At 39.1% G+C, this 23,194-nt stretch overlaps 1 protein-coding gene across 1 annotated transcript in view; it reads right to left on the bottom strand.

The window, feature by feature from the left end:
* The window catches only part of l(2)k05819 (transmembrane protein 94-like protein l(2)k05819), a 429,313-nt gene that overhangs the window by 101,642 nt on the left and 304,477 nt on the right, over positions 1-23,194 (bottom strand). The window contains exon 12 of the mRNA XM_070098525.1: positions 9,238-9,410. Within this exon, the coding sequence (XP_069954626.1) occupies positions 9,238-9,410 (173 nt within the window). The remainder of the gene's footprint in view (positions 1-9,237; positions 9,411-23,194) is intronic.

The following is a 23,194-nucleotide window of genomic DNA, read 5'->3' as shown; positions in this document are numbered from 1 at the left end:
TTCCTTGGATCAAGTTAGACTACCGCCCACTCTCCCAGTGTCGTACAGACCTAATGAATTTAGTGATTCCCATGAATATAATTATTATAAGTTGATAAATGAGACACTTGTGCAACACTTGAGTAACTTGCGGAAACACTGCACCGGTCAGTTTCTTCAGTCCAATACAGAGAAGAATGGTGGAGGACAGGGAGGAGTTTGAGCTAATCAATCACTCAACCTGAAGGTGATGTGTTCAGTCTATTAATCTAGATAAAAGTACAGTGTAAGCACCATTTTCTAAATCATTTAAAACACAATTTTTGTGTGAGAGCAACATCTTGGGATCTTGATACAGGGTATTCCTCCACACTTGCCTAACATATAGGCATGACCTGCTTCTACTAAGGGATTTTTCTACAAGTGATGCTGCCTCTGCTTTGCTTAACCCTTTCAGGGTCAAGAGGCCCTCTCCTAAACTTGTTCTCAGGGTTGAAAATTTTTTGGAAAAAAAAAAAAAAAATTCTTATGAAAAGATAGAGAATCTTTTCCCAATCATAATGACGCCAAAAATATGAAATTTGATGGAAAACTTACGGAATTATGCTCTTGTGAAGTTGCAGGTGTTGACGATGTTTACGCATCAGCAATTTCACCCACTTTGAGCCCTATTTTTGGCCAATTCCAATGTACTTGTCAACAAAAATCATAACTACTTCACTAGGACTCCATTTTTTCTATCGAATGAGTACAAGAAACCACCCATTTACCAATTTCAGCCATCCAATACAGTGGTCAGAAATTAGCAATTTTGCTAATTTCACACAAATTTCAAAAGATGCTAATTTCCAAATAGGGTCCAGAATAAACAAGACAGACATTCCTGGCACTATAATAACATTTACTCTGTTCATTAGTCACGTCCTCAGGCCCCTCTTACATTTCTTTTGCTTTCCACTTCGAATTTTTATTCTCACAAAAAATAGAAGATTTACTGTAGATGAATGGTTCAGAGAACTGACATGTTGTTGAATTAGGCACATGTGCAACTCTTGGGTATCCAAGAGTTGGATACCCAAGAGTTGCACATGTGTCTAATTCAACAGAAGATTTACTGTTGTGCAAACTACTGCATTAGTGTAGAAATGGTGCAAAAACAGTATAAATATTATCAGCACACTTGTGAAAGAATATCTGACTCATCAGTTGACGTGTATTGGATATGTGGCATGATCTGTTTACTTTTGAACTTTGGCAAAAATCGAACATTTCTGCTACTTTGAGCTCAATTTCAAGGTATTTTTCATTGTGAAACCAGTCAAAATCATCTCAATTTCTGTAATATGTCTTCCATTCTATAAAATGAGACCAGGAAAACTAGAATACAACCATAAATACCATATGAAAATACACTGTAAATTCGCTGTTTTAAACCAAAAACATGGTCAAAGTTTTCTTTTTTTCTCATTACGCATTGTGTGCTGCAGGATTTTTTTATACTATGCACATTGACCACATAGACCCATTCTTTCATATGTAGGCCTACCAGCTTTATCTTGCTAGATCTGAAGGCTCTAGAATTTAGGCGTACTACTACGTCAATAACCCTGGTGCGTAAGCCGTACTAGTACATCGGAAATCCTGAAAGGGTTAATCTGTCTGCAGTATACAAGTTCTTTATCCACACATATGCTATACCTACATCAAGAATGATAGACTGAACACAACTCCAGGCTGAGGGACTGATTACTTCAAACTCCTTCTCATCTTCCACTGTGGGACAGAGGAAGCCACTGATTACCTCATTCTCCTCCTGTTCTTCAAGATTCTCCTTTGTATGGACTGATGAAGCCACTGTGTGGCGAAACGTTTCCTCAATAAAGATACCCAAGAGTTGCACATGTGTCTAATTTATCAACATGTCGGTTCTCTGAACCATTCATCTACAAACCTGTCGACACTGCAACTTCTTGGGATCTTAATACTTGGGAATTCTTCGCTTGCCTAATTCTTGGGCACGACCTACTTCAACATTGAACAAATGTTACACCACCTATGACTGCTGCACCTCTCCTGCCAACGGTTTATAAGCTCCTTCTCAGCACGTATGCCGTATTCTATTCAAGATTGATGGACTGACCACATCGACTCAAGGTTGAGGGACTGATTACCTCATTCTCCTCCTGTTCTTCAAGATTCTCCTTTGTATGGACTGATGAAGCCACTGTGTGGCGAAACGTTTCCTCAATAAAGATACCCAAGAGTTGCACATGTGTCTAATTTATCAACAGTGTAAGCAGGTCTTTGTCCAAAGGTTGGGCAAGTATTGAAGAAATCCTTATAATAAGGGCAGGAGACTGTCAAACAATATACCCACCTGCATGTTAGTATTGGTAGTCGGGTGCAGGACACATATAAGGGCAGAATACATACACATTTCCTGTGTGTCGTGTATGTGTGTGTCTGTGTGTGTCTGTGTGTGTGCATGTGTGTGTGTGTGTACTCACCTAATTGTACTCACACTGAGTGCTACTAGGTCCTCTCTCTCCCTGCTCCATGAGCTTTATCATACCTCATCTTTACATAAGAACATAAGAACATAAGAAAGGAGGAACACTGCAGCAGGCCTGTTGGCCGATACTAGGCAGGTCCTTTACAATTCATCCCACTAACAAAACTTTTGCCAAACCCAATTTTCAATGCTACCCAAGAAATAAGCTCTGATGTGCAAGTCCCACTCAAATCCAACCCCTCCCAATCATGTACTTATCCAACCTAAATTTGAAACTACCCAAAGTCCTAGCCTCAATAACCCAACTAGGTAGACTGTTCCACTCATCAACTACCCTATTTCCAAACCAATACTTTCCTATGTCATTTCTAAATCTAAACTTATCTAATTTAAATCCATTACTGTGGGTTCTCTCTTGGAGAGATATCCTTAAGACCTTATTAATATTCCCTTTATTAATACCTATCTTCCACTTACACACTTCGATCAGGTCTCCCCTCATTCTTCGTCTAACAAGTGAATGTAATTTAAGAGTCTTCAATCTTTCTTCATAAGGAAGATTTCTAATGCTATGTATTAATTTAGTTATCCTACGCTGAATGTTTTCTAACAAATTTATGTCCATTCTGTAATATGGAGACCAGAATTGAGCTGCATAATCTAGGTGAGGCCTTACTAATGATGTATAAAGCTGCAGTATGACCTCTGGACTTCTGTTGCTTACACTTCTTGATATAAATCCCAGTAACCTATTTGCTTTATTATGTACGCTTAGGCATTGCTGTCTTGGTTTAAGGTTGCTGCTCACCATAACCCCCAAGTCCTTTTCGCAATCTGTATGGCTAAGTTCTACATTATTTAACTTATAAGTGCTAGGGTTATGGACACTCCTGAGCTTCAGAACCTTGCATTTATCTACATTGAACTGCATCTGCCACTTTTCTGACCAAGAATAGAGTTTGTTTAAATCCTCCTGAAGTTCCCTAACATCTACGTTTGAATCAATTATCCTACCTATCTTTGTGTCATCGGCAAATTTGCTCATATCACTAGTAATTCCCTCATCAAGATCATTGATATATATTACAAACAACAACAGTCCCAAGACTGATCCCTGTGGAACGCCACTTGTTACAGATCCCCTCTCGGATTTAACCCCATTTATGGACACTGCTTCCTGTCTGTGAGCCATGACTCGATCCACGAGAGCACTTTTCCCCCAATGCCATGAGCTGCCACTTTCTTTAACAGTCTTTGGTGCAGAACTCTATCAAAAGCCTTACTAAAATCTAAGTAAATAATATCAAATTCTTTATCTTGGTCAACAGCCTCAAAAGCTTTACTGAAGAAAGTTAATAAATTAGTTAGACAAGACCGGCCTCTTGTGAATCCATGCTGAGTATCATTAATCAAGCTATGCTTATCGAGATGGCTTCTTATAATCTCAGCTATAATTGACTAGTAATTTGCCTACAATTGAGGTCAGGCTTATTGGGCGGTAATTTGACGGTAACGACTTGTCCCCTGTTTTAAAAATAGGAATTACATTAGCCATCTTCCACATATCAGACACTACACCTGTTTGAAGAGATAAATTAAAAATATTAGTTAATGGCTCACAGAGTTCCATTTTGCATTCCTTAAGAACCCTTGAGAAAACCTCATCAGGACCCGGTGACTTATTTTGCTTCAGTCGGTCTATCTGCTTTACAACCATTTCACTAGTGACTATGATGTTACATAATTTATCTTCTTCAGGCCCACTATAAAAATTAATTACTGGAATATTGTTAGTGTCTTCCTGTGTAAAAACCGAGAGAAAATAATTATTTAAAATCGAGCACCTTTCATTCTCCTTGTCAGTAAGATGCCCATAGTTATTTTTAAGGGGACATATCTTATCTCTAACTTTTGTTCTATAGACCTGGAAAAAACTTTTTGGGTTAGTTTTCGAATCCCTAGCAACTTTAATTTCATAGACCCTTTTAGCTTTTCTTATCCCCTTTTTAACTTCCCTCTTAATGTCAATATACTGATTCATAAGATGACCCTCACCTCTTTTGATGCGCCTATAAATTCCTTTTTTATGCCCTAGTAGATATTTCAGCCTATTATTCATCCATTTTGGGCCATTTCTATTTGATCTAATTTCTTTATACGGGATAAATGTTCCTTGAGTAGCATGTACAGTGGACCCCCGGATAACGATATTTTTCACTCCAGAAGTATGTTCAGGTGCCAGTACTGACCGAATTTGTTCCCATAAGAAATATTGTGAAGTAGATTAGTCCATTTCAGACCCCCAAACATACACGTACAAACGCACTTACATAAATACACTTACATAATAGGTCGCATTCGGAGGTAATCGTTATGCGGGGGTCCACTGTATAGTGTTCAGAAAACTGTCATATTGATAGCTCTCTTCGTTACCCCAGTCAACAGATGATAAGTGTTCTCTAAGCCCATCGTAACCTGCTAAGCGAAAATCTGGGACTGTTACTGACTTATCCCTACTATCATACTTCCATTCAATGCTAAATGTAATTGATTTGTGGTCGCTAGCACCCAGTTCCTCTGAAATTTCTAAATTATTAACAGGGGATTCATTGTTTGCCAGAACTAAGTCAAGCAGGTTATTTCCCCTTGTAGGTTCTGTCACAAACTGCTTCAAAAAACAATCCTGAACTACTTCTAAGAAGTTGTATGATTCTAAATTCCCAGTCAAGAAATTCCAATCAATATGACTAAAGTTAAAGTCTCCTAGAATTACTACATTATCGTGCCTTGTGGCCTTAAATATTTCCTCCCATAGTAGTCTCCCTTGGTCCCTATCTAAGTTTGGGGGATGGTATATCACACCTAAAATCAGTTTTTCATGCCCCTCTGAAAATTCTATCCAAACAGACTCTGTATGTGTTACTTCAGACTTAATACTCGTTTTTATGCAACAGTTCAAGCGATCTCGGACATACAATGCCACCCCACCCCCCTTCCCGATACTTCTATCTACTTGGAACAATTTAAAACCCTGAATGTGACATTCAGCAGGCATGTCCCGACTTTTTGAATTAAACCACATCTCAGTTAAGGCAAATACATCAATGTTACCTGCACTAGCAACTACTCTCAACTTGTCCATCTTATTCCTAGCACTACGGCTATTAGCATAATAAACATTGAAAGACTCTCCTTTCTCTTTACCCTTCCTGCTCATTTCTGTTTTTCTACTAAACCTATTACTGTCCTTATCACCTAGTGTCACTGGCTTTTCAATATCTACCTCGTTCTGCTTATTACTAGTTCCCCTAGAACTCATAATATTACTACCCTGGGACTTCACTGTTTTCCTGCCAAAACCCATACCACTAACTATTCCTAGTTTAAAGTCCCAACAGCTCCCTCCACTGCAGTTGCAAGTGCCCCCACCCCAGACCTAGATAAGTGAACCCCATCCCTGGCATACATGTCATTTCTGCCATAGAAGAGGTCCCAGTTGTCAATGAATGTTACCGCATTTTCCTTACAGTATTTGTCCAGCCAGCAATTGACACCAATTGCCCTGGACGACCATTCATTTCCAACTCCTCTCCTTAACAAAATACCACATATGACAGGGTAAATACCACATATGACATGGTAAATACTACATATGAGAGGGTAAATACCACATATGAGAGGGTAAATACCACATATGACAGGGTAAATACCACATATAACAGGGTAAATACCACATATGACAGGGTAAATACCACATATGACAGGGTAAATACCACATATGACAGCTATGTATGGTTCCTGCCTCCACTACCTCATTTGCTAGGCTATTCCACTTCCTGACTACTCTATGACTGAAGAAATACTTTAAGAACATAAGAACATAAGAAAGGAGGAACACTGCAACAGGCCTGTTGGCCCATACTAGGCATGTCCTTTACAATCCATCCCACTAACAAAACATTTGCCCAACCCAATTTTCAATGCTACCCAAGAAATAAGGTCTGATAACTCTATCCACTCATTTGCAAGTCCCACTCAAATCCAACCCCTCCTACTCATATATTGATCCAACCTAAATTTGAAGCTACCTAAAGTCCTAGCCTCAATAACCCAACTAGGTAGACTGTTCCACTCATCAACTACCCTATTTCCAAACCAATACTTTCCTATGTCCTTTCTAAATCTAAACTTGACTAATTTAAATCCATTACTGCAGGTTCTCTCTTGGAGAGATATCCTCAAGACCTTATTAATATCCCCTTTATTAATACCTATCTTCCACTTATACACTTCGATCATGTCTCCCCTCATTCTTCATCTAACAAGTGAATGTAATTTAAGAGTCTTCAATCTTTCTTCATAAGGAAGATTTCTAATGCTATGTATTAATTTAGTCATTCTACGCTGAATGTTTTCTAACGAATTATGTCCATTCTGTAATATGGAGACCAGAACTGAGCTGCATGCTTTCTAACATCCCTTTGACTCATCTGGGTCTTCAACTTCCAATTGTGACCCCTTGTTTCTGTGTCCCCTCTCTGGAACATCCTCTTTCTGTCCACCTTGTCTATTCCATGCAGTATATTGTATGTCGTTATCATGTTTCCCCTAGCCCTCCTGTCCTCCAGTGTTGTCAGGCCGATTTCCCTTAACTTTTCTTCGTAGGACATTCCCCTTAGCTCTGGAACTAACACAAACACACACAAACACAAACACACACACACACCAACACAAACACACACATACAAACACACACACAAACACACACACAAACACACACACATATTTTTCAGCCGCTTTGTGGTCCAAACTGGCAGCCTCACCATGCCTTATCACACTATGTATGCCACTACGATTCTTAAATCTCTCAAACCAACCTTTGCTGGCCTTAAATTCACTCACATCACCACTAGTTGCTGGCATTTTTTTAATTAAATCGTCATGCAACTTCCTAGCCTTTTCACATATGATCGCTTGAGAGATGCTATCTCCTGCTATCTGTTTTTCGTTTATCCACACCAATAACAGTCTCTCAACATCTTCTATCACTTGCGATCTCAGTTTCGAAAACATAGTTGCACCTTTGGCAAGAACAGCTTCCTTGATTGCCGTTTTCTTGGGCACAATAGTAGTGATGGTTGACTGGGGTTTTGTGTACAACCTGGCCAGCTCGGAGACACGCACTCCACTTTCATACTTAGCAATGATCTCTTTCTTCATATCCATAGTACTTCTCACCCTTTTTGCTGTAGGGTTGGCACTAGAAGCTTTCTTGGGGCCCATGGTGACTTATTTTGCAGGTGCAATCACTACAAATGCTGTGATAATATGAAATGTTCCGATTGTATGTTTGAATGGGACCGCAGTGGCTGGCTGGCTTGTAAACACTGGCACTCACGGGACAAGTGAGGCGCGCTCAGGCCACAAGTGGACGCGTCTCGAACGGAACGAATAGCGTTGGTCGGGTTTTTTATCACTAGTCGAGGCAAAATTTTTGCGTTAAAATGTATCGCTAGTCAGATTTAACGCTACACGATGCCATCGTTGGTCGAGAGTCCACTGTACAACATATTAGTACATGTACTGTACCTGTATCATCCATGGGTAATCTAGTCAATGTACTGTAAATTTTTGTTTGTACTGTACAGTACGGTACATTCACTGATAGAATAAACTTGTACAGAAGAATCCCCATATCTGTGGGTCTGGTATTCGCAGTTTCAGTTATCCGCAGTTTACCATGGCTTGAAAATAACCTCAATTTTGCATAATAATGGCCCAAAGTGCAAAAGTAGTGATGGTGGAAGTTGTTCAAAGTCTAAGAGAAGCTGTGAAGTGTTTCTCATCAGGGAACAAATGATAATTCTCCACTTAATGTGCATAATTTACCAAATTAACTTTATAATAGGTATGTATGTAAACAAAAAAGATGTATACAGAGTTTGCTTCTATTCGTATTTTTGATATCCAGGGCAGGTCCTTGGAACATATCCCCAGAGGATCTGGGGGTCCAACTGTATTCATTTATTTACTTTTCAATAATGACATTTAGTTACAGAATTTTTTTGTTTATTTACTTATTCAGTGACAGTAGTTATTTATTTAATTTATTTATTTATCATGTCATATTCTTATATGACACAATATTTTCAACTTACGATGGACTTATCAGAATGTAACCCCAGTGTAAGTCGAGAAGCACCTAGAGTTGAAGAAGCTGAGGAGTTCAGGAAGGTGTAGTTACAGTCTCTTGCATGTAAACAGGTCTGAGGAGCCACTGTGGGCTAAAGGAGATTAATATGAAGACTTGTGAGTTCCTTTAAAAGACATCCAAGATTGCAACAGCACTAGACTGGCCTCAGGCTGGTTAAAGGGGCAGAAGAATCTTCAGAACTGCTCACAGGTCAGGAAGTAGCATCAAGAAAGAAATCTTCCCCAGAAATTTCCATCATTTGTAACATCAAATAATTCTGCTAGAGCACACAAAATATTTCTGCTAGAGCACACAACATATTTTCTTAAGAGATGAGTGTGTATTGTTCGTGGAGTGGACAATGACTGACTTGTTACATACGCATGACCACTGTCAACAGCTTTTAAATTCTTAAAGCCAGGCCCAAGGCCAGACTTCATTGACTACCTGATCAACCAAGCTGTTTCTGCCAGTGGCATGCAGGCCTAGAAAGCCATTGCAACCTGGCTGATCTAATGTACTACATTGCTAACAACATATACAAACACCTTACCTGTTTTTATATACAATAGTAATTTCACTTGGGTATATATATATACAAGATGAATTATGTTGACTGGCAACGTCACGACAGAAGCTTGCTAATGCTAGTCCCCCACACAAGAGGATGACTACTACAGAAGGAATAAACTTGCAGAGGTAGTAGAGCACAACGTAACGGAAGATCTGCCAAAGGAGAAAAACGCCAGAGTTAGGCATTACTATGAAAGTGCTTGAATAACATTCTTCTTGGATCTTTTATAATACTGGCACTTTTCCACCAAGGTAGAGTGACCCAAAAAAGAACATTTGTTAGCTTGGTATCTTTATTATGCATCTCATATCCATCCTGTGGGTGGAAGCCAAAGAATTACAGAGGCACATGATGGGTCCAGAAACTGAGGCTCCATGCCTAAACAAGATGTCACATTCGTAATGTCTCAGCCCAATATAATCAATGAGGTAATCTCATTCAATAACTGTCCTGCCAGAAGTGTGTGGACATCACAGTTCAAATAACCCTGAAAACAAAAGCATCCACATCCATCCTGCAGAATATAGGTGCTGTACTTCTCACCTCCAGAGCTCGGGTCTAACTTCTTCTCTGTAAGCTAACTTACTACCTGATATGTGTATGCCTTACATTCTTATAACAGGAGGGAACTACTTTCTTGGATGGTTGGTGACTACCAGCCTATTACCTGGCATTTTTCACATATACATACTACATATAACAGGTAGGTGGTACCTCCCTGATTGTTGCTGTCTACCAATTTACTTTATAGTGTATGCTTCATAATCATAAACTGGAGGGTGGTACCTCCCTGGATGGTTGCTGTCTACCAACTTACTACATAGTGTATGCTTCACAGTCATAAACTGGAGGGTGGTACCTCCCTGGATGGTTGCTGTCTACCAACTTACTACATAGTGTATGCTTCATAATCATAAACTGGAGGGTGGTACCTCCCTGGATGGTTGCTGTCTACCAACTTACTACATAGTGTATGCTTCATAATCATAAACTGGAGGGTGGTACCTCCCTGGATGGTTGCTGTCTACCAACTTACTACATAGTGTATGCTTCATAATCATAAACTGGAGGGTGGTACCTCCCTGGATGGTTGCTGTCTACCAACTTACTACATAGTGTATGCTTCATAATCATAAACTGGAGGGTGGTACCTCCCTGGATGGTTGCTGTCTACCAACCTGTACTACATATGATTCGTTCATAGTAAATAATATTGCAGTAAGTTTCTTTCCCAACACAAATACAGAGCCAATTAGAAAATGTTCCTTTGTATAATGGGACCTGAGGGAAGTGAGTCATGTCTTTGTCGTAATATAAATTTGTTGAATGTTTTTAACCAATCAGTTATTTTTCACCATAGAGTGACCCAAAGTAGTGACCCAGAGTGTCTTTCAGTAGTGACCTAAAGTAGTGACCCAGTGTGCCCTTAAGTAGTGACCTAAAGCAGTGACCTAAAGTAGTGATCTAAAGTAGTGACAAAATGTAGTGACCCAGAGTGCCCTTAACCCTTTCAGGGTTTCTGACATATTAGTATGGCTTACGCACCAGGGTTATTGACGTAATAGTACGCCTAAATTCTAGCCCCTTCAAATCTAGCGAGAGAAAGCTGGTAGGCCTACATATGAAAGAATGGGTCTATGTGGTCAGTGTGCACAGTATAAAAAAAATCCTGCAGCACACAGTGCGTAATGAGAAAAAAAAATTGACCGTGTTTTTGGTTTAAAACAGCGACTTTGCAGTGTATTTGCGTATGGTATTTATGGTTGTATTATAGTTTTCCTGGTCTCCTTTTATAGAATGGAAAACATATTACAGAAATTGAGATGATTTTGATTGGTTTCACAATGAAAAGTACCTTGAAATTGAGCTCAAAGTAGCAGAAATGTTCAATTTTTTCCAAAGTTCAAAAGTAAACAAATCATGTCATGCATCCAACACACGTCAACTGGTGAGTCTAATATTCTTTCACAAGTGTGCTGATATTATTTATACCATTTCTACACTAATGCAGTAGCCTGCATAACAGTAAATCTTCTATTTTTTGTGAGAATAAAAATTCAAAGTGGAAAGCAAAAGAAATGTAAGAGGGGCCTGGAGACGTGACTAATGAACAGAGGAAATGTTATTTTAGTGCCAGGAATGTCTGTCTTGTTTATTCTGGACCCTATTTGGAAATTGTCATCTTTTGAAATTTGTGTGAAATTGGCAAAATTGATAATTTCTGACCACTTTATTGGATAGTTGAAATCAGTAAATGGGTGGTTTCTTTTACTCATTCGATGGGAAAAAATGGAGTTCTAGCGAAATAGTTATGATTTCTGTCGACTAGTACACTGGAATTGGCTGAAAATAGGGCTCAAAATGGGCGAAATCGCCGATGCATAGCACCGTCGAGACTGCTAACTTCGCGAGAGTATAATTCCATAAATTTTCCCTTGAATATCATACTTATGGTGTCACTATGATTGGGAAAAGATTCTCTACCTTTTCATAAAAATAATTTTTTTTCCTGAAAAATTTTCGACCCTGAGAACAAGTTTAGGAGATTGCCTCTTGACCCTGAAAGGGTTAAATAGTGACCTAAAGTAGTGACTCAGAGTGCCCTTTAGTAGTGACCTAAAGTAGTGACCCAGAGTGCCCTTAAATAGTGACCTAAAGTAGTGACCTAAAGTACTGACCCAAAGTAGTCGAAAAATTCCCCCCCCTCCCCAAAAAAAAAAAAAAAAAAAATTATTGTTTCTTATGAAAAGATAGTTTTTTTTTTTTTCTAAACATTACAGGCTAAAAATTTTTTTTTGCCATCAATACTTACTGAGATATGGAGGAGTGAAGTTGACAGAAAATGAACCACATATGGCATCGTCGTGGACTGCTGGTCACCCGGTAATCTTTTATTTACTTTTTTCTATGAATTTTTAATTTTTTTTTCAAGTAACTTTTATGGAATGTGAGACCAATATGAGCACTATTTTGTCATTTTTTCTCTTTCTATACTACACAATAACTGCATAAACACTGTTGTCACTATATTGTTTACAAAACATGTTTACACAAACAAACAATATAAAATGTTGTTTATTACTATATTTTATATACACATATACAGTCACAGGGAATGTTTCTGGAAGTTCTGCAGCTTGTGGAAGTGTTTGAAACATAGTGTCATGCACAGTGCTGTTTTACACTCTTCACACACAAAACGAGTGTTTCTGTGTTGTTGTGGGCATTTTTTTGTATGTGCACAGACGTAACACCTCTTCTGAGCCTTTTTCTTGAAAGCAGTAGCAGGCAGTTGTATTAGGAAGTGATCACCATGCTTCAGAGGAGAAAGTAGTTGTTGATAATTCAGTGGGCAGTTTTCTATTGCAGGTGTTGTTCCTTGGTACTTGAATATTATTTGTCTGATGACAGACAAATGAAATTCCCCATATGGTAGTTTGTTTCTGGTCCTCATCTTATACATATTATAAGCACTGAGCATGGAAATGTCCAGAATATGGAAAAAGAGTTTTATGTACCACTTATAACTCTTGCGAACACAATCAGCAAACCCAATCTGCATGTCACATTTCTCCACTGAGTGCATATTGAGGGTGTAATCAATCACAGCTTCAAGTTTTAGAATGGGTTCATTGGTCTCTCTATTCTGCCTGCCAGTGTTTGTCATTTCGTTAGTGTGAACTGATGACAACAGTGTGACATCTTGTTTGTCATGCCACCGAAATGCTATGATGTCATTGGCAGCAAACACCTGTACCTCACCTCTACGAGTGCCAGCATCAAACCTGGGCATATGTTTACGATTTCCACACACTGTGCCACACACATCTGTCATGTTCACTTGCAAAAAACACTGAGTGAGAGGTTTGTGTACCAGTTATCAGTATATAATATATGCCCCTTACCAAGATATGGTTCCATCATTGTTCTAACCACATCACCAGAGATGCCCAATAACTTCCTGGTATTTTGCAATGTATGACTTACAGTGTACACAATAACATCCAATACAAGACCACTGTAGCAGTCACAAAGCACAAACAACTTTATACCAAAGCATTTCCTCTTGCTTGGTATGCACTGCTTGAGAGTCTTCCTTTGAAGAGAATCAAAGACTCATCAATAACAAGCTTCCTGAAGGGATAAAAATACATAATGAATTTCTGTTTCAGATACACACACACAATCCTAATCTTATATAACCTGTCGTTTCTGTCGGGCCTGGTTCTGTCTGAGAAGTGAAGCATACATAATAGCAGCACAAATCGATTCACTCGCATTATATCACTGAAACCTGGGGTTGCAATCAGGCGGTCTGTTGCCCAGCATGATTTGACACTGTGCTTATACACATGTGGCATAAGCATTATTGTGGCAAAAAAAAGATTCATCTCAGCCACAGTTATCTCCTTCCACTGGTGTAGGCGTGATTTTGGTGAAAGTATTGTGTTTGCCATGGTGTACTCAAAGTATGTGTTGCTTTCCCTGACAATAATTTCCATCAGGGGTTTGTCAAGAGTAACTCAAAACATTCTAGTTCAGTGGCATTGTTCCCAAGTGTACAAGATGGCCATATTCCACTTTGAGCTTCATCAAAGTGATAAGGATTAGAAACAAAATTGTCAGCTTCCTGCCAATCCCAGGTGCGGTCTGCTGGTGGGTACTGGATATTGACAGGTGGTTGTGGTTGTGGAGGCTGGTGTGGTGGGTGGGCGAGTGGGTGAGGGACGGTGGCCTTTGTTGTAGATCAGCTGAGGTAGCGGCATGGGTGGCAGCATGGCCCACTGCTGGTGCCTCACAGCTGGCACCACCACCATGCACAATTTCCATCCCAACTGCAACACTATCATTCAGTCAGCCAATCAGCCAACCACCCGGCCACCCACCCGGCAAGCCAGCCAGCCAGATACGTATTACACATGTTCCAGAATTGTTTCTCTTTACTTAGGGTATAGGGTATAGGGTACATTCTGGCAGGATGACACTACCGGTGGTATTCTCCCATTCTACTGTGTCGACAATACATAAAGATAAAAGTAACATATGATACTGTATGCGATGTAAAATTTACAATACAGTTCATTACCATGTATACATTATATACAGCACATAAATAATTAAAACATAATAAAAGTAAATTATGGTGAAAAGAATGAAATAATGATTGTACATTACATTACAGTATTATGTAGGTAGTTTATATAAGAAACGTTTGATATTATGCCCTACCCAATATGTTGGCAATTTTCAAAGGTTCAATTTATATCCATTTTGACTTACGACTGGTTGGTCAGAACCAAGCTTGGTCATAAGTCAGATGGTACCTGTATGAGAATGAAGAAAGAAACAAAGAATGAAGAGAGAGAGAGAGAGAGAGAGAGAGAGAGAGAGAGAGAGAGAGAGAGAGAGAGAGAGAGAGAGAGAGAGAGAGACAGAGAGAGCAGAGAGAGCAGAGAGAGAGAGAGCAGAGAGAGAGAGAGAGCAGAGAGAGAGAGAGAGAGCAGAGAGAGAGCAGAGAGAGAGAGAGAGAGAGAGAGACAGAGAGAGAGAGAGACAGAGAGAGAGAGAGAGACAGAGAGAGAGAGAGAGACAGAGAGAGAGAGAGACAGAGAGAGAGAGACAGAGAGAGAGAGAGACAGAGAGAGAGAGAGAGACAGAGAGAGAGAGAGAGACAGAGAGAGAGAGAGAGACAGAGAGAGAGATACAGAGAGAGAGAGACAGAGAGAGAGAAAGACAGAGAGAGAGATAGAGAGAGAGAGAGAGAGAGAGAGGAGAGAGAGAGAGACAGAGAGAGAGACAGAGAGAGAGACAGAGAGACAGAGAGAGAGACAGAGAGAGAGAGACAGAGAGAGAGAGAGACAGAGAGAGAGAGAGACAGAGAGAGAGAGAGAGAGAGAGAGACAGAGAGACAGAGAGACAGACAGACAGGAAGGTAGGTAGGTAGGTAGGTAGGTAGGTAGGTAGGTAGGTAGGTAGGTAGGGAGGGAGGGAGGGAATGATGACACAGGACCATTTACCTAGGATAACTACCCAACACAACTGTCTGCTACTAATTTGAAGAAAACTACTCAGATGAGGTGTTTTGTCTGTGCACATAAAAAAAAAGCCCACAAAAATGCAGAGACACTCATTTTATGTGTGAGGAATGTAAAACACAATTGTGTATGACACCATGTTTCAAAGAGTTCCACAAGCTGCAGAACTTCTAGGAACATGTCCAGTGACTGTACATTAGTATATACATATATATTATAGAACAATAGTAATAAAAAAAATTTTGTATAGTTTGTATAAACAAGTTTTGTAAACAATATATTGATAATAATGTTTGTGCAGTTATTGTGTTGCATACAAGAGTGTATATGTACACTGCACCTTACTTTGGTCTCACAGGACACATAAGTTACCTGAAAAAATAAAGCAGTGGAATGTTATGGGACTATGGGACCCAACACATATTGATGTATATAAGAAACATTTACTCTGGAATACCTAATTATATTGAATTGATGGGGACTACAGCACTAAATGGCCCTAATGGAAGATCACTCTTAGGGACTGAGAGGCAGCTGGGTCAAGCCTGTTTTCTGAATATAATAGGTTATACTATAGACACACACACACACAATTTAAATAAGTAGTTTATAAAGTTGTATTTCTTTTTGTAAAAGTAAAATAAGGTATGATAGAGTTGTGGTAACTAGAGAATTATGCTTGGCAACAGTCTTTTGTTGTTTTGGTGGATGTGGGAGGAGCTTAGCTAGGCTCCTCCCTCTCTCTCACACTCCTTGTTGGCTTCAAGCTGGTAGAACCTCTGGGTCTTTCTTTTTATTTTTTGGGCATTATGTATGCCCAAGGGGTGAGTTTTGTAGCCACCATACCCAGGGTGACTAAAGTGTCAAAAACACTGGTCAGTGCAGAGATTAGTCAAGAAGAAAGAAGGGCAAATTGTTGAGATGCACCATGTAGGCTGTTCCTAGGAGAGCAGCTAGGGAGTGTGTAGACTTACATTTTGTATATTGTATATTCTGTATATATCTACCTGAATATAAGTATCTATTTTTTGGTAATAGTAGTTTAAATAACCTGTGAAGAGGGCTGGTGAAAGGATTTCAGAGACACTGAGGATGATCAATCATGACTGTAAGTATTACCCTAGACTGATAAGGCCTTTATGTAAAAAGCTACACCACACTAGAACATGTAGTGAGAACCTTACTATCAAAGTATAAGGGGCAACAACATAACATGGAAAAAGCAAGAAGCTTTTGAATGGGAGTAAAAAAAAACATTTACCGGGTGAGAGACATTTGCCACTGTTGCCATACGCCAACTTTATGCCTCTATATCTCGGTAAATAATGATCACAAAAAAAAAAAAAAAAATAGGCTTAAAACACTCGGCAAAATAATCCTAACATTTTGATAAGAAAAAATAATTGTTTTATTTTTCGAATATTTTTCAACATAGGAAGACAGCTGCAGAAATGGGCTTGGGACAGTCAAAGGGTTAAAGTAGAGTGAGCCAAAGTAGTGACCTAAAGTGACCTAGAGTGATCTTAAGTAAAGTGACCTGAAGGAAACATATTCTACAATAAGCATTATAATCTTAGTTATAATCATTGTTACTTCAATCATCATTACTATTATTTCAAATAGTCTACAACTGCATCTTGTTATCTAACTATAAAGTTAAAGAACTGAGTTATATAACTAAATTCCTTTACTCTATTTTTGTACTTTTCTATTTCTGAATTAGTTTCTTTTATATTTTGTACTTTACATTTAAAATTTTTGCAGATTAAATATTTAACAGCAAAATTATAATATTATAGCAATGAAAATGTTTATTTCCCTGCAAAGCTCACAATGTGGGGTTTACATATTATAAAATATTAATTACAAAGAAGGCCACTAGCATGCATAGGCATTTTGGGTATTACCAACCCCACATTCACTGTTCTCTATGTATATCTTTGTGGTGTAGTGTTGTACCACTCTACACTGGTAAACTGTACTAAAGTGAATCAGAAATTTTTATTATACAGTGGACATTCAATATTTGTGAAGGTTGTGTTGCAGAAAACTGTGCTGCTGATGATATCTGTGACTTATGGAGTGAAAAACATATGGGGAAAATAAGGTTGTGTTCCTCCTCAGAGCTCTATATCTAAGGCATTAGAAAAAAAAAAAAAGAATACCGTGGCTGGAACATTCCACAAATAACCTGCACATAGAAGAGAGGAGCTTACAACGACATTTCGATCCGACTTGGATCATTAGGAAAGCCAGCTGTTGACTCAGATGTTTCTTTCATAATATTATTGGTGTAGAAAAAACTGAAGTTGATGAATTAGACACATGTGCAACACCAAAGTTGGTGAATTAGACACATGTATAATACTAAAATTATGAATTAGACACATGTACAATACCAAAGTTGATGAATTAGGCACATGTACAATACCAAAGTTGATGAATCAGACACATATGGAACACTGGTGATAAAATAGACATGTGGGACACTGAAGTTGATGAATTAGACATATGTGGGACACTGAAGTTGATGAATTACACACATGTGCAACACCGAAGTTGATGAATTAGGCAGAGATTACATCAACCAGTATTTTTTTTCAATTCAGGAGTTCATTAACCCTTTAATCCCTTGACTGTCGCAAATTTTTTTTTTTTTCTTATGAAATGATAGAGAATCTTTTCCCGATGGTAATGACACCAAAAGAACAAAATTTGATGGAAAACTTACCGAATTACGCTCTCACGAAGTTAGCAACCTCGGCGATATTTACGAATTGGCGATTTCGCCCACTTTGAGCCCTATTTTCAGCTAATTCCATTGTTCCAATCGACCAAACTCATAGCTATTTCTTTAGAACAACATTTCTTCTATTAATTGATTACAATAAATGCCCATTTACTGATTTCAACTACCCAACAAAGTGGTCAGAAATTTGCAATTTGGCCAATTTCACAAAAATTAAAAAATATGACAATTTCAAAATAGGGTCCAGAATGAACAATGCAGACATTCCTGGCTCTAAAATAACATTTTCTTTGCTCATCAGTCACATCTCCAGGCCCCTCTGATATTACTCTTGCTTTCTATTTTGAATTTTTATTCAAACAAAAAATAAAGATTTATTGTTATGCAGACTACTGCAATATTGTAATTATTGTATAAATAATGTCAACCCATTCATGACTGCATATCAGAATGGCTAGTTGGACATTTATTGAACAAGGACATCATTTGTTTACTTTTGAACATCGGCAAAAATCAAACATTTCTCCTACCTTAACCCTTTCAGGGTCCGTCCCGTAGATCTACGGATTTATGTTCAGGGTCCAAACCGTAGATCTACGCCAAAATTCTAGCAGCATCAAATTTAGCGCGAGAAGGCTGGTAGGCCTACATCTGAGAGAATGGGTCTGGGTGGTCAGTGTGCACACCATAGAAAAAATCTGGACGCCCGCATGGCATTGTGGAAACGCCGGCAAAGTAGCTTTGTTCATTGTGCCTGGCGGCAAGGAAGCTCTCACTCCCCACTCACTCTCCAGGTGAATTCTGACTCTCCTCTTCACAACTTACAGTTCTAAGACTGATGGAAGTGGAGCTGAAGACGAACTCTATGGTTTTGAACCATATGGTACCATTGTGCCATATGGTACAATGGTATCATATGGTACAATGGTGCCATGTCATACAATGGTATCATATGGTACAATGGTATTGTATGGTAGAGTGGTACCATATGGTACAATGTACCATATCATACATTGTACCATATGGTATATTATACCATATGGTACAGGGACCCTAATGGAAATCAGTCTGTCTGACTTTTTTGGGTTATCCTAGGTTCTCCAAACATATGCTGCTAAGTATGATATTCTATGTAACTTTATTTGTGTATAACTAAATAAACTTACTTATGATGCCACATGCACTTGAGTAAATTTATTCAGGTGTACAGAAATACAATTACGTACATAGATTATCATAAATAGCAGCATATGTATAAAATCCTAGGATAACCCCAAAAAGTCAGGGTGACTTATTTCCATAGTTATCCCTGTATCTGTACCATATGGTGTCCTGTACTGTATGGTACCCTGTACCATATGGTACCCTGTACCCAGTACCCTGTATAATGTTTACCATATGGTCAATAGGTGTTGGTGGCATGAGACACCAGCCAAGACTGAGTGGCCACACAAGCTAGCTACTGACTCAGCAGTTTCCGAGACAAAGTGCTTTGTCATCCACCTCAAGGAACACGTCAAGTTCCTGTACACATTTTTGCATATTTTTGTTGTAAACAACTACAGTGGACCCCCACATACCGTACGCATCGCATACCGTACAATCTGCATACCGCTCGCTTTTTTCGCAAAAATTTTGCCTCGCATACCGCCCAAAAACCCGCTCACCGCTCTTCGTCTGAGACGCGTCCAATGTGCGCCCTCAGCCAGCCTCACATGTTCCGCCGGTGGCATTGTTTACCAGCCAGCCTCCGCGGTAACATCCAAGCATACAATCGGAAGTATTTCGTATTATTACAGTGCTTTTGGTGCTTTATCTGGAAAATAAGTGACCATGGGCCCCAAGAAAGCTTCTAGTGCCAACCCTACAGGAATAAGGGTGAGAATTACTATAGAGATGAAGAAAGAGATCATTGATAAGTATGAAAGTGGAGAGCGTGTCGCCGACCTGGCCAGGTTGTACAAGAAACCCAAATCAACCATCGCTACTATTGTGGGCAACAGAAAGGCAATCAAGGAAGCTGTTCTTGCCAAAGGTTTAACTGTGTTTTCGAAACAGAGATCGCAAGTGATGGAAGATGTTGAGAGACTCTTATTGGTGTGGATAAATGAAAAACAGGTAGCAGGAGATAGCGTCTCTCAAGCGATCGTAAGCGAAAAGGCCAGGAAGTTGCATGAGGATTTAATTAAAAAAATGCCTGCAACTAGTGATGATGTGAGTGAATTTAAGGCCAGCAAAGGTTGGTTTGAGAGATTTAAGAAGCGTAGTGGCATACATAGTGTGATAAGGCATGGTGAGGCTGCCAGTTCGGACCACAAAGCAGCTGAAAAATATGTGCAGGAATTCAAGAAGTACATAGACAGTGAAGGACTGAAACCTGAACAAGTGTTTAATTGTGATGAAACAGGCCTGTTTTGGAAGAAAATGCCAAGCAGGACCTACATTACTCAGGAGGAAAAGGCACTCCCAGGACATAAGCCTATGAAAGACAGGCTTACTTTGTTGATGTGTTCCAATGCTAGTGGTGATTGCAAAGTGAAGCCTTTATTAGTGTATCACTCTGAAACTCCCAGACCGTTCAGGCAAAAGAATGTCCTCAAGGAGAATTTGTGTGTGCTGTGGAGGGCAAACAGTAAGGCATGGGTCACTAGGGACTTTTTCTATGACTGGTTACACCATGCATTTGCCCCCAATGTGAAAGATTACCTAACTGAAAAGAAATTAGACCTTAAATGCCTCCTGGTGTTAGACAATGCTCCTGGTCATCCTACAGACGTGGCAGAGCGACTTTATGGGGACATGAGCTTCATTAAGGTGAAGTTTTTGCCTCCTAATACCACTCCTCTCCTGCAGCCCATGGACCAGCAGGTTATTGCAAACTTCAAAAAACTGTACACAAAAGCTCTGTTTGAAAGGTGCTTTGTAGTGACCTAAGAAACTCAACTGACTCTAAGAGAGTTTTGGAGAGAGCACTTTAATATCCTCAATTGTGTAAACCTTATAGGTAAGGCTTGGGAGGGAGTGACTAAGAAGACCTTGAACTCTGCTTGGAAGAAACTGTGGCCAGAATGTGTAGACAAAAGGGATTTTGAAGGGTTTGAGGCTAACCCTGAGAGGATTATGCCAGTTGAGGAATCCATTGTGGCATTGGGAAAGTCCTTGGGGTTGGAGGTTAGTGGGGATGATGTGGAAGAGTTGGTGGAGGAGGACAATGAAGAACTAACCAATGATGAGCTGATAGATCAACTTCAACAGCAAGAGGCCAGACCTGAGGAAACTGGTTCAGAGGAGGGGAGAGAGAAATTGAAGAAATTGCCTACTACAAAGATTAAGGAAATCTGTGCAAAGTGGCTTGAAGTGCAAACCTTCATGGATGAAAATCACCCTCACACAGCTATTGCAAGCCGTGCTGGTGATTATTACACTGACAATGTTGTGAAACACTTTAGGGAAGTCATAAAGGAACGAGAGGTACAGGCCACTATGGACAGATATGTTGTGCGAAAGAAGTCCAGTGACTCTGAAGCTGGTCCTAGTGGCATTAAAAGAAGAAGGGAAGTAACCCCAGAAAAGGACTCGACACCTCAAGTCTTAATGGAAGGGGATTCCCCTTCTAAACACTAACACTCTCTCTCCCCTCCTCCCATCCCATCAATCATCACCAGATCTTCAATAAAAGTAAGTGTCATGTAATTGTGCATGCCTTTTTCAGTTTGTGTGTATTAAAATTAACATTTCATGTGGTAAAAATTTTTTTTTTCATACTTTTGGGTGTCTTGCACGGATTAATTTGATTTCCATTATTTCTTATGGGGAAAATTCATTCGCATACCGAACATTTCGCATAACAACCAGCCCTCTTGCACGGATTAAAGTCGCTATGCGGGGGTCCACTGTATTGTGAATAAAATAATAATGAAAATATTAGTGTGTTTATTGTGTTGAATACAACAGTACCATATGGTACAATGAACCATATGGTATCATTGTACTGTATGGTACAATGTACCATATGGTACCATTGCATCATATGGTACCATATGGTACCATTACACCATATGGTACCATTGTACCAAATGGTGCCATTGTACCATATGGTACCATTGTATCATATGGTACCATTGTACCATATGGTGCCATTGTACCATATGGTACAATTCTCAGTAGTAGTACCAGTTCCTAGTAACCAGTTACCAGTAACCAGTGTACCAGTAGATGACTCACTACCAACCGTCTGCGTGAATCACTGACTGATTATTCATATTGCTGCTGACCATAGCAGGATTTCAAAACACCCCTCAACCGTAGGCACTGTGGGTCAGTCGAAGATAGGGTGTAGAGAGAGGCAGGTCTGCTGTTGACGCTTCCCATACTTTCTGTTATATTATACGTACTACCAGCCTACGTGAGTATTCTTACCCCATCCACGTTACGTTAAAACCCACATGACACAATTGCACCCTATGGCACCATTGTACCACATGGTACTATATGGTACCGTTGTATTCAACACAATAACCGCACTAATATTTTCATCATTTTGTTTACAATAAACTTGTAAACAAGTTTTGTAAGCAATATAATGATAAACAAATTAGTGCAGTTATTGTGTTGAATACAATGAGTGTACACTTATACAATATACATTATACTGGTCTCACAGGCCACAAATGCTATTAAAAAAAGAAAAAAAATTAGAAAAGAAAAGAAAAAAGTATAAAAAACGTAAAATAAAAAAATGGGATTTCGTGGAAGTCACTGATGTTGCCGCCACCTGGTCATTTTGGGTCAATTTCCCACCGCTGTATCTCGGTAAGTACTGATCAGAAAAAAAAAAATTCTTTTATTACCTTCACAAAAATATACTCTTTAATTCTGTAAGAAAAAATAATTTTTTTTTTTTTTTCAAAATTTCTTGGACAAAGGAGCACCACTTCAGATTTTGGCCTTGGGCCTTGAAGGGGTTAAGCTCCATTTCAAGATTCTTTTTTAATAAAACCTATCAGAATAACCTCTATTTCTATAATATGTTTTCCATTCTATCAAATGAGACCAAAAAAATGAGAATACAACCGTAAATACTATACGAAAATACAAAGCAAAGTCGGCATTTTAATCCAAAAACATGGTCGGATTTTTTTCTCATTATGCA

The sequence above is a fragment of the Cherax quadricarinatus genome, chromosome 62 (assembly GCF_038502225.1).
Source record: "Cherax quadricarinatus isolate ZL_2023a chromosome 62, ASM3850222v1, whole genome shotgun sequence".
In the NCBI taxonomy this organism is placed as follows: Eukaryota; Metazoa; Arthropoda; class Malacostraca; order Decapoda; family Parastacidae; genus Cherax; species Cherax quadricarinatus.
The sequence above is the reverse complement of the archived record's forward strand: the minus strand, read 5'-3'. Positions and strand labels throughout refer to the sequence as shown.